The 18465-nt window shown below is 41.8% G+C and overlaps 2 protein-coding genes across 4 annotated transcripts in view; one reads left to right on the top strand and one right to left on the bottom strand.

The window, feature by feature from the left end:
- LOC133563091 (caldesmon-like) overlaps positions 1–17042 on the bottom strand; it is a 79304-nt gene extending 62262 nt beyond the window's left edge. Inside the window, exons 1-5 of one of the 3 annotated variants that reach the window (XM_061917023.1) lie at positions 16979–17042; positions 16798–16870; positions 10412–10502; positions 10238–10310; positions 8884–9023 (exon numbers count right to left, since the gene is read on the bottom strand). The gene's annotated coding sequence lies outside the window, so the exon portion shown is untranslated. Of the gene's footprint in view, positions 1–415; positions 674–8883; positions 9024–10237; positions 10503–16797; positions 16874–16978 lie in introns of those variants that run through there. The other 2 variants (XM_061917022.1, XM_061917024.1) reach the window with 2 other exon arrangements.
- LOC133563749 (uncharacterized protein K02A2.6-like) lies at positions 13012–15711 on the top strand. Its single transcript, XM_061918046.1, has 3 exons — positions 13012–14102; positions 14159–14253; positions 14300–15711. Exons 1-3 carry the CDS (start codon positions 13153–13155, stop codon positions 15541–15543), a joined length of 2289 nt encoding a protein of 762 aa, XP_061774030.1. The 5' UTR covers positions 13012–13152; the 3' UTR covers positions 15544–15711.
- Positions 17043–18465: the final 1423 nt, after the last annotated feature.

The raw sequence follows: 18465 nt of genomic DNA, 5'->3' as shown, positions 1-18465 counted from the left end.
AGCGTTTAGACTGGCAAACTAAATCCGATCTGTGTTACTTGAGGGCAAAACAATCCAATTTGGTGTGCAGTGTAAACGGGCCATCAGGAGGTTCTCATCACTACTGTCTGATTCCAATCAATGCAAGTCATCACAATCATACCAACTTATATTCTTGTCTTCATGGAATAAACATGCTGGTATTATCATTAAACACATTTCACTTCTCTTAAATAAATAAATGAATATAAAGGATGTATATGAATGATCCCCTCCATTAAAAAGTAGCTGCCCTGTGCTCTGCCTATTATTGCGAGTGCCCCCTGGCGGGCAGCACGGATGTCATTGCCAGGTTCTCAAACACAAACTTCATGCAAAGTTGAAGTCATGTACTAATGAAGAGTTATGGATGAGGAGTGCCTGGAGAGGACTTTACCATGCACCCAAAAGTCAGGACGGCCTGCTCCACATGACCAAACATGGTCTCCAGCAGGAGATAGGATCCAAACAGTTTACATGTCATGTCTCATGTCGTCATCTCTTCTTCACTGGCTCGTCAAAAGTTGCTGTGCACCTTGGAGTCTTGTGGCTCTTTTGTGTCGGGGGAACTTCCACTTTTACTCTTCACTCGTCCATGCTTCAAAAAATGCCTTTTTTGTTTCCCCAAATCCACGTCTGAGTGTTGAGTTTTTGGTCAGACGCTGCAGCACGCCATCATCATCATCATCATCACCATCATCATCGTCATCGTCATCATCTGGCCTCCTTTTAAGGAAGCAAACATGTCTTGTTGTCAGCCGAGTGTGGAGCAGCTCTGGCAGGGCTACAAGGCCGAGGATGGAGAGCTGCAAGAGTAAACTCCTGCAAATGTGACAATCCTAAAAATAACTTCTTTCCATTCAGATCCAAGCGGCAATCCGGCCGCTTCCTCGTTTCGGGGAGGAAAACACAAAGAGCAGGCTAATCGCCAGGTGCACTCCCGGGTGTTTGCTTCATCTTCCAAATGTTTTTGTTGTACAAATTGTAAGATTGATGTCCCAGTTCGACAAGGCCTGTGAAGTCGTTAGCAGAGCCAGGAAAGTAGATTTCACTGATTGCTAGACAGAATTTAGAGGGCACAATCATGGCTGCCCCTTGCAGTGGAAAAAAAGGTGACTTTATGGCGCTTCCCTGCAAAGGTTGCCTGACACAGGTGAGGAATGACAGGAAGAGGCGGCCAAAAACAGGAAGTCAGAGAGGTTTCTTGCAGAAATCTACTCCCAACAACTGTCGAGGGCCTGCTGATATACTGCATAACGGTGTGGTACGCCAGCTACACTTAAGTAGACAAACAGGCCATTCAGAGGATCAGAAAGTCTGCACAAAAAATCATCGGCTGCCCCCTGCCCTCCCTGAAGGATTTACACAACTCCAGCAAAAAAAATCACCAAGGACAGCACACACCCTGGCTAGCACATGTTCCACCTGCTACCATCGGGCAAGCGCTACAGGTGCATTAGAACCAGAAGAAACAGGCTCAGAGACAGCTTCTTTCCCAAAGCTGTTATCATGTTGAATTTTAACTTAAAATAATAATAATAATTCACCCCTATACAATATCCTGCCCTAATAACCTACTGTGCAATACTACCCTTCGAGTGCAATACGTCCGACACTGATTGTTATTTATTACTCCGGTACTCTTGTCTTGTTCTATATATTGTACAGTATTTTGTATTTCTATAGTGTTTTGTATATTGTATAGAATTGCTTATTATTTTTACTAGATAGTAGTCTGTTTATTTCAATTGTGAGTTTTTCCTTTATTATCTCTTGTGTTATTTATTTTTACCCCATATTTGTTCCCACTACTCCCCCTTCAGCTGGAGTCCTTAATCTCTATATATGCAAATATAATGACAATAAAGTCCATTCTATTCTATTCTAGTCTATTCTAACTATGGCAGTGACGAGCACTCACGACCAAAGTGGGGCTGCTACTGTAAATAACGAGAGTTGTCAAAGTTAACGCGCTAACTACAAGTTGCTTTAACGGCACTATATTTTAGCACGATTTACCACGTACGACTTCTGACGCCTGTTTGACCCTCGGCCCGTTACGTAGCGTGGGAAATGTAATGCTGTTAAGTTACTGTTGAGCCTCCAGCAGGAAAATAGCCAGCAGAAAATGCACAAGGATAAAAATGTACACTGTGGAAATCTCCTGGGGCGGCATGGCGTAGTGGGTAGAGCGGCCGAGCCAGAAACCTGAGGGCTTCCCACCTATTGACAGCCAATTCGCTGCCGTTGTGTCCCTGGGCAGGACACTTCACCCTTGCCCCCGGTGCCGCTCACACTGGTGAATGAAAGATGAATGAATGATAGGTGGTGGTTGGAGGGGCTGTAGGCGCAAACTGGCAGCCACGCTTCCGTCAGTCTACCCCAGGGCAGCTGTGGCTACAAATGTAGCTTACCATCACCAGGTATGAATGAATGATGGGTTCCCACTTCTCTGTGAGCGCTTTGAGTATCTAACAATAGAAAAGCGCGATATAAATCTAATCCAGTATTATTATTATTATCTCCTGTCCAAAGCAATGACTCGTGGTTTTCCTGACAAGTCAAGACCGTTTTATCTTAGTTGGCGTTGGTGCAAACGCGTGCTGGCGCTGTTTTGCTGCTTGCGGCGAGATGGAGCTTTACTTGTGTGTTTACGTCACAAGCAAGTGCATTGCTAACATCACTTGAAAATTGGTTAAAGTTAAAGTAGCAATGATAGTCTCACACACACACACACACACTAGGTGTGGCGAAATTATTCTCTGCATTTGACCCATCACCCTTGATCACACCTTGGGAGGGAGCAGTGAGCAGCAGCGGTGGCCGCGCCCAGGAATAATTTTTGGTGATTTAACCCCCAATTCCAACCTTTGATGCTGAGTGCGGCGCAGGGAGGGAATGGGTACACTAATTACTTTAGTAAAATGGAACAAAAGCTCAGCAGAAAAGAAAGACGGTGGGCAGGAAGCCTAGAGACATTTGTATACAACGCGTCTCAAACCTTTCACACTCTTCCGGCTTCACAATAATAGCGCCACACAAAATAAAAAATGATGTTACTGTCAGGTTGGGTTGGTGACGAACCCCAAGATGCAGAGAAGGCGGCAGGCATTGTGCGGGGAAACATTATTTCATCTTCAAAAATAACGAAAAGAACACAAACCAGGAACGGACAAACTGGAAACAGGGAACAGGAATCAGCAAACAGGAAAGCAGTCCACGGCATACAGGAACAGCGACAAGTAGGAGCACGACATCGACAGGTATTAGCGACAAGAGGTATTGACAATAATCCAGCACTGACTGGAGGAGAAAGCAGGTCTAAATAGTGGCTGGCTGATTGACAGCAGGTGTGGCCAGGTGCCAATCAGCCACAGCTGAGGGGACACAGCACTTAGGGAGACAAACAGGAAACAGAACCAAAATAAGAGTGCTGACAGGATTTTTGAGTATTTTTTCCACTGCATAGTCTTACTTACCGGTAAATAAGTATTTTCATGACTAATTTTGACTTTGACATTTTGTCATATTCATTTAAAGACCAGTCCACGTTCCCCCATTTCATCCAATTTGGCTTCCTGTCTAATTCAGTTGAAGATTTTAGTCCTGACTTTCCGTGCGTTGCATGGTGAGGCCCCTCACTACATCACTGACTTGTTATGTATGTCTCTACTCTTCAGTAGACACACACACACACACACACACACACACACACACACACACACACACACACAGACATATATACATATCCATCCATCCATCCATCCATCCATTTTTACCGCTTATTCCCTTTTGGGGTGGCGGGGGGTGCTGGCGCCTATCTCAGCTACAATCGGGCGGAAGTATATTTATATATATATATATTAAGGGTGTGGGGAAAAATCGATTCGAATACGAATCGAATCAAATCAAATAAGTTCTGCGATTCAGAATCGATTCTCATTTTATAAAAATCAATTTTTATTTTTTAAATTTCTTTTTATTTTTGGGAATTTATCAATCCAACAAACTACTACACAGCAATACCATAACAATGCAATCCAATTCCAAAAGCAAAGCTGAGCCAGCAACACTCAGAACTGCAATAAACAGAGCAATTGAGAGGAGACACAAACACCACACAGAACAAACCAAAAGTAGTGAAATAAAAATTAATATTATCAACAACAGTATCAATATTAGTTATAATTTCAGCATAGCATTGATTAAAAATCCCTCATTGACATTATCATTAGACATTTATAAAAATAATAAAAAAGAACAATAGTGTCACAGTGGCTTACACTTGCATGGCATCTCATAAGCTTGACAACACACTGTGTCCAATGTTTTCTCAAATATAAAATAAGTCATTTTTTGGTTTGTTTAATAGTTAAAACAAATTTACATTATTGCAATCAGTTGATAAAACATTGTCCTTTACAATTATAAAAGCTTTTAAAAATATATATATACTACTCTGCTAGCATGTCAGCAGACTGGGGTAGATCCTGCTGAAATCTATGTATTGAATGATTACACAATCCTTTTGAATCGGGAAAAAAATCGTTTTTGAATCAAGAATCGAATCGAAAAAAATCGATATATTATCGAATCGTGACCCCAAGAATCGATATTGAATCGAATCGTGGGACACCCAAAAATTCACAGCCCTAACATATATATATATATATATATATATATATATATATATATATATATATATATATATATATATATATATATATATATATATATATATATATTAGGGTGGTGCAATCCTGATGCACCGCCCCTACTATGTATATATGTATATATATATATATATATATATATATATATATATTAGGGGTGGGGAAATTAATGCGTTAATTACGCGTTAACTCATCAATCTATTAACGCCGACAATTATTTTATCGCACATTTGCATATGTTGTTTACATGCTTTTATTTTGTTAACGCCTTTTCTTAACAAGATGGCATCTCCCGGATGTACTTCGGCGTGGAGGGGTTGTTGGTAAAGATGGAACATTTGGCAAAAATACCGGACAATTCTGCAAATTTCATGGCTGGCTTACAGCGTGGTCACTCCGGGATCACTTACCACCGCCAGACAATTCTGAATGTGGATAGATCGGGCCGTTTTGGACTGAATGACGCGTGCTTGCTAGACCGGCTAGCTAGCATGGGAATACTTTGCCGGCTACATCTAGCGGCCTGTGAATCCGTGGAGTATATGTGTTGTCTGTCTATTTATGAATAATGCAGACGAGGAGTGTTGGCTGAGTTCTTAATGTTTGCTTTCAGAGCGTGCATATCACAACATACAAGATGCCGTCATGGCGACACAACCTATACCTGGCTACCGCGCATGCTCGTCACTCCTGTTGCATGCTGGGTAGGGTAGTTCTTTTTTTCCCTGGCTCATAACATCACAAATAGTACCATGTATATGCGTTCAGTTTATCAAAGCACCAAGCAAACAATCGGAAAATTCACATCATATCAATTCCTAGATATGGTCATAATTATTTTAAGTGCACTACGCAGAATAAACACAACATTATTAATATTGCTACTACGGATAATTTGATCAAAAATTCCCTAAAAAAGCCAACTACCTATAATATAGGTTTTTCAAACATAAGATCCCTGATAAAAAAAAATGTTTCTGCTGTTACCTCAGAAATTGCCTGTTCAGATGTTATGATTGTGGCTCAGAGATTTGTATGTAGATTATATTTATTTTCCATAACAAACAGGATAACTTAAATACCCTGGCAGTGGCAATAAGATTAAATGTTTGTATTTACATTTTTTGAGTTGATTTTCATAAAATATGCTATTTAACTGCTACTGTTTAACAAGGACTGATTTAAATTATGTTTGCACAACAAATGTTTTGGCGCTTTTGTTCATGGGGGAGAATATTCCAATAAAGGTGCATTACACACTACTTTTGAATTCATTATTGGGCTTTGCGTATACAATGCAGTTAATCGCGATTAATCGGAATAGTGCGATTAACTTCGATTAAAATTTTTAATCGTTGCCCAGCCCTAATATATATATATATATATCCATCCATCCATCCATTTTCTACCGCTTATTCCCTTTTGGGGTCGCGGGGGGCGCTGGCGCCTATCTCAGCTACAATCGGGCGGAAGGCGGGGTACACCCTGGACAAGTCGCCACCTCATCGCAGGGCCAACACAGATAGACAGACAACATTCACACTCACATTCACAAACTAGGGACCATTTAGTGTTGCCAATCAACCTATCCCCAGGTGCATGTCTTTGGAATATATATATATATATATATATATACATACATATATATATATATATACATTTATATATATAGTAGGGGCGGTGCCTCAGGATTGGCCGTATTGTGTCCTCGTTACCATAAAAAAAACACCAAATAAGAATAAAGACGTATCAATCAATTTACAACAAATAGTTTTTTAGTCTGTAAAACAAAATATTTTAAGTGCATCAATTTGCGTCATATTTTAAAAATAATAATAATAAAAATGGTGTTTCAACTATAAATATTTTTTTGTGCACTTGAGCCATTTGATACTGAAAAATAAATCATATCATGAATTTAAAGTGATCAGTATTATTAACTTCGGAGACATTTGAACCAAAAAAAAACAAAAATGAATGAAACTTGTGCTGATTTAGTTTTATAAATAAAAAATGAGAAAGTCAGAATTAATGAGCACGTTTTGTAGTACACGGCTATTTTGAGTTGAAACATGATACTGATAAAGCATGTTTCCCGGGGCATAACAAGTCGGTGATGTAGTGAGGGGCCCCACCATGCAACTGAAGAGTAGGGACATAACAAGTCAGTGATGTAGTGAGCGGCCCCACCATGCAACTGAAGAGTAGGGACATAACAAGTCAGTGATGTTGTGAGGGGCCCCACCATGCAACTGAAGAGTAGGGACATAAGTCAGTGATGTAGTGAGGGGCCCCACCATGCAACTGAAGAGTAGGGACATAATGCAATACTGTATTTGTAACAATTTTATAAACAAAGGATATTTAAAATATTATAATTGCTTTTCTTCTGCCTTAATAATTGAGAAGCGCTGCTTTCAAGTGGGAGTACTGGTACTGAGTACAATGTTGGCCCCTCTACCACCTCTTTCAAGTGGAAGTACTGGTACTGAGTACAATGTTGGCCCCTCTACCACGTCTGCTACAATTCTCCCGTACAAAACAACAATCTAATATGTCTGCTGTCAGAATAGAAGGACTTAGAAAAGAGGCATTTCTGGTCCAAGTTGCTGATGAAAGAAGTTTGTGGGAGGAGGTCTCTAAGCCAACACATCATAAACACAGCAGCCGACCTTCACGACCATATAAGGAAGAGAGGCGGGACATGTTGTCCATGCCATTGTTGATCCATTGTCCATTACATTCAATACACTGAACATACATAGTACACATAGTCCCAAAATTTTTTTTTTTTTTCTACTGGGAAAAATCTCTGCTTTTTTTCTTCCGAGTGAAAAGAAATGAAGTGAAGTCCATATATTGTACAACTTCACCTGTCCTCCATACATCTTCATTTTAGGAGTACAACTCCAAAGGTGAAAGCCCTTATGACCTCTACATGACTTACACTCCTCCTGGAGCCTTTCAAGAATGTGACTCTTCGTTTCTTTTTATTCTGCCCCCAATGCAGCGGATCATCAAATTTGAAAATTGGTCAAAAAGTCGAATATTGTTAACTACATTTTCACACTTGAATCAGAAAATGAACTGACTATGTATATATATATATATATATATATATATATATGTGTGTGTGTGTATATACATTTATTAAATCAGTCACTTAGTCACTTACTCAGATGAAAATTAAATCACCTTTTGTGTGATATTTAAGTTGAGTAAGATGCACCTGTATATAGTATTAATGTATTTAGGATGAATGTATTTAGTATTAATATATCTAGTATTAATATATATATATATATATATATATATATATATATATATATATAGTATTAATGTATCTAGGATTAATGTATCTAGGGTTAATATATCTAGTATTAATATATATATAGTATTAATGTATCTAGTATTAATATATCTAGTATTAATGTATCTAGTATTGGGACGGCGTGGCGCAGTGGGAGAGTGGCCGTGCGCAACCCGAGTGTCCCTGGTTCAAATCCCACCTAGTACCGACCTCGTCACGTCCGTTGTGCCCTGAGCAAGACACTTCACCCTTGCTCCTGATGGGTGCTGGTTGGCGCCTTCCATGGCAGCTCCCTCCATCAGTGTGTGAATGTGTGTGTGAATGGGTAAATGTGGAAGTAGTGTCAAAGCGCTTTGAGTACCTTGAAGGTAGAAAAGCGCTATACAAGTACAACCCATTTATAGTATTGATATATATATAGTATTCATGTATGTAGTATTAATATATCTAGTATTAATATATATATAGTATTAATGTATCTAGGATTAATGTATCTAGGGTTAATATATCTAGTATTAATATATATATAGTATTAATGTATCTAGTATTAATATGTCTAGTATTAATGTATCTAGTATTGATATATATATAGTATTCATGTATGTAGTATTAATATATCTAGTATTAAAATATATAGTATTAATATATATATTATTAATATATTTATATATATAGTATTAATGTATATATATATATATATAGTATTAATGTAACTAGTATTAGTGTATCTAGTATATATATATATACGCGACCCCAAAGGGAATAAGCGGTAGGAAATGGATGGATGGATGGATATATATATATATGTACACACAATATTAATGTATATAGTATTAATATATGAATAGTATTAATGTATGTAGTATTAATATAAAGACTTACCCGATAAGTGGATGAGAAGATGTTTCCAAGTAGGAAAGAGGAGCAGGAGAGCAGAGAGATGTTTTAAGTCAGCTCAGAGCCCCGCCTGCCTCCTTCATGCTGCTTTGGAAAAGTTGCCTCCTTTTCCCATTTGTTGTCCACTGAAAAGGAAACCATGTCAGCACGTGAATCCTCGTGGAAGTATTGAGCGTGCCTGCTGTCAATATCAATGCCAGGTCGCTACTTGATAATTGTACGCTAAAAAGTCTCCTTAAAGGAGTCATCCAACAATCTTATGAACATTTGTGTGCTGTCAATGATGTGTTTGTTTGTTTCTCGGTTTGATCACAATTTTGAATTTGGGTTCATCAAACTGTAACAAAATCTAAATGAACTCCCACCAATATTTGGACACGCAATATACTCCATAAGTAATAACATTAAAATTAAATAAGTAAGTTATATTTCACATAACATTGAAAATAAATAAGTAAGTCATATTTCACGTGGTGAGATGAATAAGATGATCTAGTAAAGGAATGGATGGATGAAATACATTCAGAATGTTTATCTTCTTCTTTCTACTTTGTGGACATTTTGAAGAGTTTCTTGAAGTGGATCATATTAGTACATTGTTGGATTGCTTTACTTCATCCATTCCATTATTTAATTCCACATACTGATATGGAACGGCGTGGCGCGCCAGCAACCTGAGGGTTCCTGGTTTGATCCCCAGCTTCTACCAACCTAGTCACATCTCTTGTGTCCTTGAGCAAGACACTTCACCCTTGCTCCTGATGGGTGGTGGTTAGGGCATTGCGTGGCAGCTCCCTCCATCAGTGTGCGAATGGGTGAATGTGGAAATAGTGTCAAAACGCTTTGAGTCCCTTGAAGATAGAAATGCTCTATATAAGGCAGACTTAAAATTCTTGTTTTTTCTCAAAACTCGACAGTGCGCCCCATAACCCGGTGCACCTAATGTACAGAATAATTCTGGGTGTGCTTATCTACCTTGAAGCTATTTTATTTGGTACATGGTGTAATGATAAATGTGACCAGTAGATGGCATTCACACATAAGAGATATTCTAGACTGCAATATGATGGCAGTCACACATAAGAAATATGTGTAGACTGCAATATGACTCAAGTAAACAACACCAACATTTTAAATGTTCCATTGAAAATATAGAATATTACACACAGCACTTACAAATCAAAATGTTTAAGTAGGACTTTGGTAAGTTATGAAGCCACACCGCTTGCTGGATCGTACTGTGCTTCAACATAGGAGTATTATTATGCAGTGTGTATAAGGTAAAACATATTATCTGCTCTTTTGTGTCACAATATTATGCAAAAGCAACTTTTCTTACCTTCTGGTACCTGCTGATCTGTATTTGGGATCTGCGTATGTCCTAAAAAATTGCGCGTGTCCCCCTTTGTAGTCTGTGGAAACATCGTAATCGATAATCTTCTTTTTTCTCTATTTTCTTGTTATGTGACATTCATGTTGCCATGTTGTTCTAATATAAAGTGTAGCGGCCCACGTGGAGTCATGACACAAGATGCAGAGAGCTTCCACTGGTGCAACTTTAATTCTCTCCTCCTTTTCTTCTCACAATTTTGACCCCGTGAAAACTATGAAGATGGACAGAAAATACAAATGCTACCGTACCATATTTCCACAAACAAAGCATGAATCACGTTTACATTTTTAAAGGCCTACTGAAACCCACTACTGCCCACCACGCAGTCTGATAGTTTATATATCAATGATGAAATCTTAACATTGCAACACATGCCAATACGGCCTTTTTAGTTTACTAAATTGCAATTTTAAATTTTGCGCAAAGTATCCTGTTGAAAACGTTGCGGTATGATGACGTGTGCGTGTGACGTCACGCATTGTAGAGGACATTTTGGTCCAGCACTGTTTACAGCTATTAGTCGTCTCTTTATATCGCATAATTACACAGTACTATGGACATCTGTGTTGCTGAATCTTTTGCAATTTGTTCAATCAATAATGGAGACGTCAAAGAAGAAAGATGTAGGTGGGAAGCAGTGTATTGCGGCTACCTTTAGCAACACAAACACAGCCGGTGTTTCCTTGTTTAGATTCCCGAAAGATGACGGTGAAGCTTTACTATGGAACAGAGCGGTCAAGCGAACACGGTTCCCTACCACATGTCAACCGGCAGGTTTTGGTGAGAAAATGGTGGCAATAAGTCAGCCCTTACCGTAGATGTTATGTTTTTGGACATCGCAACTTGCCGTAGTTGTAAGCAATGCATGATGGGAATCCGGATGTTGTGTCGTTGTATTGAAGTGCGACTGAAATAAAGACACGCTAAGAAATAGCTCCGTGCCCGTCTACTTAATGGGTCGTAGACAAACTCACAAATAATAGGAACATACATAACAAGTGGCGACGAGGTGGTTTGAGATCCCACGGGCGCGGTATGTTTGGATTGTGTGTGTGTGGTCAAGTTTTATGAGTGGCGGTGATTTACTGAAGAGAAGCTAACGCGGCTAGTTAGCATTTGGCGCGTCACAGCCTGCGTCTGTTGTGAACAGCGCGAAGAAAAAAAAAAAGAGAAGAGGAGACGCGTGACATCGCCGGAGGGAGGACCCGTCTGAGGAGGAGGAATTGTCAGAAGATATTGCTTATAACCAAGAGCCTGAAAGGAAAATGGCAGGAGTTGTTGGTAATATTGGCCCTTTTGATGAGCACGTGGAACAGTGGAGTGCATATGCAGAACGTTTTGACTATTTTGTATTGGCAAATGACATTGCTAATGATAAAGTAGTACCCACATTTTTGTCAGTGATGGGTCCAAAGACATATAATTTGTTGCGTGACCTGCTGCAGCCCACCAAACCGGGGACCAAAACCTATGCAGAAACAGTGGATGTTCTGACCCAACATTTTTCACCCAAACCATTAATGCTCACTGAGAGGTTTAGATTCCACAGACGAAATCAAGAAGAGGGAGAATCTGTTACCATGTTTGTTGCAGCGCTGAGGAAATTAGCTGAGCATTGTGAATTTGGGCAAGGTTTAAATGATGCATTAAGAGACAGATTGGTCCTCGGACTGAGAAATGAAGCGGCTCAGAAAAAACTGCTGACTGAAAGTAACCCGACGTTGCAGAAAGTCATTGAAATCAGTGTCGCCATGGAAATGGCCTCAAAGGAGGCTCACCAAATGAACGCTACAGGCGGAGTGCATACAGTTCAAACGGATAGACCTAGTGGACAAGGGACATGTTTCCGTTGTGGAAAATCAGGACACCTAGCCATGTCATGCCGGTGTAAGGATATGGACTGTCGCAGTTGTGGAAGAAGAGGCCATATCGAGCGGGCCTGCTTAAAAAAAAAGAACAAGGAGAAAACATCAAAGTCTGCCAACATACATGACTCTGTGAAGAACAGGAGGAAAACACAGGTGCACACTGTGAGACAACGGGAGACTGTGTCCAGCGATTCTTCGGAAGGAGAACAGGAGATGAGTGTACACACACTGAATATAATGAAGATGGATGAAGATTCAGAGGGTTACTGGGTGGAGCCCATGCTGGAGGGGCACCCAGTGAGTATGCAAATAGACACTGGTTCAAAAGCATCCATTATCTCAGAGGGGGTCTACAAAAAAGTTTTGGGACACCTTACGCTGCGACCGTCTGATACTAGGTTCAAAACCTATCTAGGGGAACCTGTACCCATGGCAGGAATGACTGATGTCGTGGTCCAGAGTAACAATCAGGTGAGGAAGCTCCCCATCTATATTGTTAAAGGTAATTACCCGGCTATTCTGGGACGTGTGTGGCTAGAGGAAATGAAGCTAAGCTGGCACACTGTAAAAATGGTATCACCAACGGCTACTAGTCTAGCTGCTATTTTGAGGAAACATGATGAGGTTTTCCGGAAGGAGTTGGGCAGTATGAAGGACATTACTGTTAAGCTAAACATTAAACCGAAAACAACACCAAAGTTTATGAAGGCCAGGTCTGTACCATATGCTATTCTATCAAAAGTGGGGGATGAGTTGGACGCCTTAGTTAAAAGCGGTGTTTTGGAACCGGTGACTGTCAGCGAGTGGGCCACGCCCATAGTGCCCGTACCCAAGAAAACGTGAGAAATACGAATCTGTGGAGATTTTAAGGTGACACTGAACCCTGTACTGTCAGCAGAGCAGTATCCTCTTCCCCGCATTGACGATTTGTTTGCCGGGCTGAGTAAGGGGCAAAAGTTTAGCAAAATAGACCTGAACCAAGCCTACTTACAGATGCACGTTCATGAGGATTCTAAAGACTTGCTCACCATAACTACGCAAAAGGGGCTTTTCAGATATTGTCGACTCCCTTTTGGGATCACATCAGCCCCTGCACTTTTCCAACGTGCCATGGATCAGATCCTACATGGCCTCCCTGGTGTACAGTGCTATTTGGACGATATTCTGTGCACAGGAAGTACGGACCAAGAACATCTGGACAATTTGGATGCTGCTCTTCAAAGGCTGAAAGAGTATGGGCTCAGGGTTCGCAAAGACAAATGCGAATTTTTTCAACTGTCTGTTGAATATTTGGGACATGTAATTGATGCCCGAGGGTTGCATACTGCGCCATCAAAGGTTAGAGCGATAGTCGATGCCCCCGACGCCAGAGAATGTTCATTCTTGGGCTTACTGAATTATTATGGCCGCTTTATACCGAACTTGTCATCCATGCTCAAGCCGCTACATGACCTGCTTTGTCAAGGAAAGAAGTGGAATTGGAATGATGCCTGTCAAGAGGTTTTTCAGAAACCAAAGGAGACATTAGTGACATCAGGGGTTCTGACCCATTTTGATCCATCACTCCCCATTCAGTTGGCCTGCGATGCATCCCCGTATGGAGTGGGGGCGGTCATTTCACATTTAATGCCGAACGGGGTAGAGAGGCCCATAGCATTTGCATCACGGACCTTGAACAAAGCAGAGACTAACTATGCTCAGATAGAGCGGGAGGCGTTGAGCATCGTCTATGGGGTTCGCAAGTTCCATCAGTACCTGTATGGGAGACAGTTTACACTGCTGACGGATCACCGACCCCTGACGACCATCCTGAGGTCGCACACTGGGTTACCCTCACTTGCCGCGAGTCGCATGCAGCGGTGGGCGTTGCTTCTGTCGGCTCACTCGTATGACATCAAGTATCGCAAGGCCGACCTGCACGGCAATGCCGATGCACTGTCCAGGTTGCCTCTTCCTATCAACAGGCTGAGCCACGGGCAGCAGAAATATTTTACTTCAGTCAGGTGGATGGTGCGCCAGTTTCTGCTGCTCATGTGAGGAGGGCCTCTCGCACGGACCCTGTCCTGTCTGCGGTGATGGACATGGTGATGGGGGGTAGATCAGGTAGCGATGGCCCCAGTATTCAACCTTATCTCTCCAGGAGAGCAGAACTGTCTGTGCAATCTGGTTGCTTACTGTGGGGGAGGAGGGTGGTTATTTCCCCCATCATTGCGTAAATCTGTTCTGCAGCAGCTCCATGCAGGTCACAGTGGAATAGTTCGAATGAAGGAGATAGCAAGGAGTTACTTCTGGTGGCCAGGAGTGGACAGAGAGATAGAGACTACCGCCAAAACCTGTTCCTCATGCCAAGAAGTTAGGAAGGCACCCCAACTAGCTCCTCTACATCCCTGGAAGTTTCCCGAAGAACCATGGCAACGGGTGCACATTGATTTTGCAGGACCTGTAGAGGGTTGTATGCTCCTTGTGTGTGTGGACGCCCACAGTAAGTGGCCGGAAGTGGCCATAATGAAAACCACTACCACTACAAAGACGATTGAGAGGCTGGGAGAGATTTTCAGCCGGTTCGGTTCTCCTCTTCAGTTGGTCTCAGATAACGGGCCACAACTGGTGTCACAAGAAATGACTACCTTCCTTGAAGCAAATGGCGTACAACACATTCGATCCGCACCATTTCACCCTGCGACCAACGGTCTGGCTGAAAGGTTTGTGCAGACCATGAAGAAAGCTTTGAAGACATCTCAAGAGCAAGGATCATTTCATCAGAGATTGCATAGATTCCTGTTGAGCTATAGGAATACCCCCCATGCCACTACTAAAGTTTCCCCCGCTTCTCTGATGTTCAAAAGAAACCTTCGAACAAACTTTGACTTTCTGAAGCCGACAAAGGTGAAGGATATTGTTCAGCATCAACAGGAGAAACAGATTCAACAAAGAATGCAGAAGGCTAAAGAAAGAGTCTTCTTTCCGGATGAGCCAGTGTTAGCAAGGAACTACAGTACTGGCCCCCGATGGGTCCCTGCAACTATAGTCAAGCAATCTGGTCCTGTCTCTTACACCGTCAGTACTGCTGCTGGCGTGGTATGGAAAAGACACATCGATCAACTTCTTCAGGCGACAGCATCGGCCCCCAACCAGCCGTCGGTGGATACTCCGAACGAGTTAGAGTTCAGCGCACCCCATATCCTGCTGCCACCACCCCAAAGAACAATGGAATATACTGGTGAGACTTCTGCTTTTGACTCTTCACTACAAGATCCTGTGATGGATGTTCCAACACGCACGGCTGTTCCAGAGTCACCCAGCGGAGACCGTAAGACTGAACATTCTGTTGAGCCCCGTTATCCGGTAAGAGAACGCCGTCCTCCAGAACGCCTGAATTTATAGACTCTATGTTTAGAGACCAACCCAAACCAACTGGGGCAGAATAATCCCCATGGGTGTGGTCACGGGGTGAGGCCGTTTAACCTCATCTCAGAGTTATGTTGGGTAACTGTTACCAAACAATGTAAAAAAAAAATAAAAAAATAAAAAAATTGGTGAAGTGCCCATAATACAGTTGAGTTATGGTGTTTTGCTATAAGGATTTTGTTGTTGGGGGGGGGGATTTTTTCTAAGGGGGGAGGAGATGTTATGTTTTTGGACATCGCAACTTGCCGTAGTTGTAAGCAATGCATGATGGGAATCCGGATGTTGTGTCGTTGTATTGAAGTGCGACTGAAATAAAGACACGCTAAGAAATAGCTCCGTGCCCGTCTACTTAATGGGTCGTAGACAAGCTTACAAATAATAGGAACATACATAACAGTAGACATGAGCGGAGAGCTTGCGTCATTCCTCCTGCAGCTGCGGACTCTCTTGCCTCCTCCCACCGGCTGCCCCCGACCGTCGGATGATTCCACCGTGGAGGAGGGAAGAAAAAAAAAAAATCTCAGCCCGGCCCCACTGGCTGCCTTCGCCTTGTCGAGAAACGTGGTTTCCCTCGAAGACACTGGCGGTCATCACACCCGTGGCCACACCCCTCCGACTTTCAGGTTGTACAGGTACGACCATATAATCTCACTAAAACAAGAGTAACACAATAAGCAGATAAGGGATTTTCCAGAATTATCCTAGTAAATGTGTCTAATAACATCTGAATCGCTCCCACTGCCCTCGTCTTTTTTTGTTTTTTGGAGTCCTTCACTCTCACTTTCCTCATCCACAAATATTTCATCCTCTCTGAAATTTGTGGGGAAATCGTTGCTTTCTTGGTCCGAATCGCTCTTGCTGCTGGTGGCCATGATTGTAAACAATGTTCAGATGTGAGGAGCTCCACAACCTGTGACGTCACGCGCACATCGTCTGCTACTTCCGGTACAGGCAAGGCTTTTTTATTAGCGACCAAAAGTTGCGAACTTTATCGTGGATGTTCTCTACTAAATCCTTTCAGCAAAAATATGGCAATATCGCGACATGATCAAGTATGACACATAGAATGGACTTGCTATCCCCGTTTAAATAAGAAAATCTCATTTCAGTAGGCCTTTAAACTTATGAACACATCTTTTTTAGTAAATAAAAAATAATGACATTTTCCCATTTGTTTTAAATGAAACGAACCACTTGTTGTAAATAAATCAACTATTAGTCTCCTCCTACCTGCTTCTGCTTGCAAGGGCGCCAAGTTTGCTCAGCTTGTTAGCTTAGCTTCCACACACAGCTCCTAGTGACTCTGCTTAAATGTGACACATAGACAACACAAACATGAGGCACAATGAGATAACTTCTCACAAATATTCACATAGAACATGATAAATATATCTGTGTCAGCATGTTTTACCAGTCCTGGAGTAACGTGAGTATGCCGTTGATGTCAGATGGAACGGCAGCAGGAAGTCAAGCATCAGCAATAAAGGAAGTAACAGAATAAGAGTGGGCTCTTCACAATAAAGGCACAAAACATCGTAAAGTGACAAAACTGCATTTTTCTCAAGAACAACATTTGCTCCCATTTACATAAAGTAGTGTAAAGTTCTTACTTATATCTGTCAGTAAACTCGCCATGAAAGCACTAAAACTTAGTGACTTTACATGATTCACCCAAAAAGTTATTAGAGAGTTTCGGTCACAAGACACATTTTGGGCGTTGTTGTTGCACTAGTGAGCCACAGATGAGGAGATGCTGCTCCGTTATTGATTGAAGTAAAGTCTGAATGTCATTAAAACAGTTAGCACCATCTTTTGAGACTTCTTCCACTACCGTCCTTGCACGCTACACCGCTACAACCAAGCTGACGCTGTCCAAGTGGAGGCACATAAATAAGAGCGCCCACAAAACGGCGCATCCTGGAGAGACTGTCAGAAAGTGAGTTGAAGATGGTGAGTAAAACATCATCTATGCAACATTTAGAGCAAAGAAGCACCATTACATGTTATGTAGACCACAAAGAAGTATTGTATATGTAAAAAAAAAAAAAAAAAACTCCTTAAATGCGCTTTATATATGAGAAAAGATAGTTTGAAAAAAAGTTATAAGTGCGCCTTATAATCCAGTGAGCCCTATGGTCCGTACAGTGTGGTACATTCTTGGCTAGCAGATGATAGGTTGCTGTGTGCATCTTTTTAGATGTTGACTCCATCAGAATGTCCTTCAGGAACATTCTTCAACGTCTTTTACTTGAATGAAGTCATTGCGTGTGACAAACAGTGGAACTTTGATTAATGCACACATCTTTATAGGCATTTGTTGAAAAAAAGAATAAAGCTTTATGGCAAAGATAATATTTATTTCAACAATTTTCCCTGAAATAGACATTGAGTCTGTAATCACTGATAGCTTACTTAAAGTCATTGATCGCCCAACTGAAATGGGCCAATTCTAATTTGGAGTGGTTGATTTGGATCGGGGGCAGCACGGTGATAAAGGGGTTAGTGTATGTACGTCACAATACGAAGGTCCTGAGTAGTACTGGGTTCAATCCTAGGCTCAGGATCTTTCTGTGTGGAGTTTGCATGTTCTCCCTGTGACTGCGTGGGTTCTACTCCGGCTTCCTCCCACCTCTAAAGACATGAACCTGGGGATAGGCCCCTCCCACCACCAAAGACATGCACCTGGGGATAGGCCCCTCCCACCGCCAAAGACATGCACCTGGGGATAGGTCCCTCCCACCGCCAAATACATGCACCTGGGGATAGGCCCCTCCAACCTCCAAAGACATGCACCTGGGGTTAGGCCCCTCCCACCTCCAAAGACATGCACCTGGGGTTAGGCCCCTCCCACCTCCAAAGACATGCACCTGGGGTTAGGCCTCTCCCACCTCCAAAGAC

This window comes from Nerophis ophidion, linkage group LG12 (assembly GCF_033978795.1).
Source record: "Nerophis ophidion isolate RoL-2023_Sa linkage group LG12, RoL_Noph_v1.0, whole genome shotgun sequence".
Taxonomy (NCBI): Eukaryota; Metazoa; Chordata; class Actinopteri; order Syngnathiformes; family Syngnathidae; genus Nerophis; species Nerophis ophidion.
The sequence above is the reverse complement of the archived record's forward strand: the minus strand, read 5'-3'. Positions and strand labels throughout refer to the sequence as shown.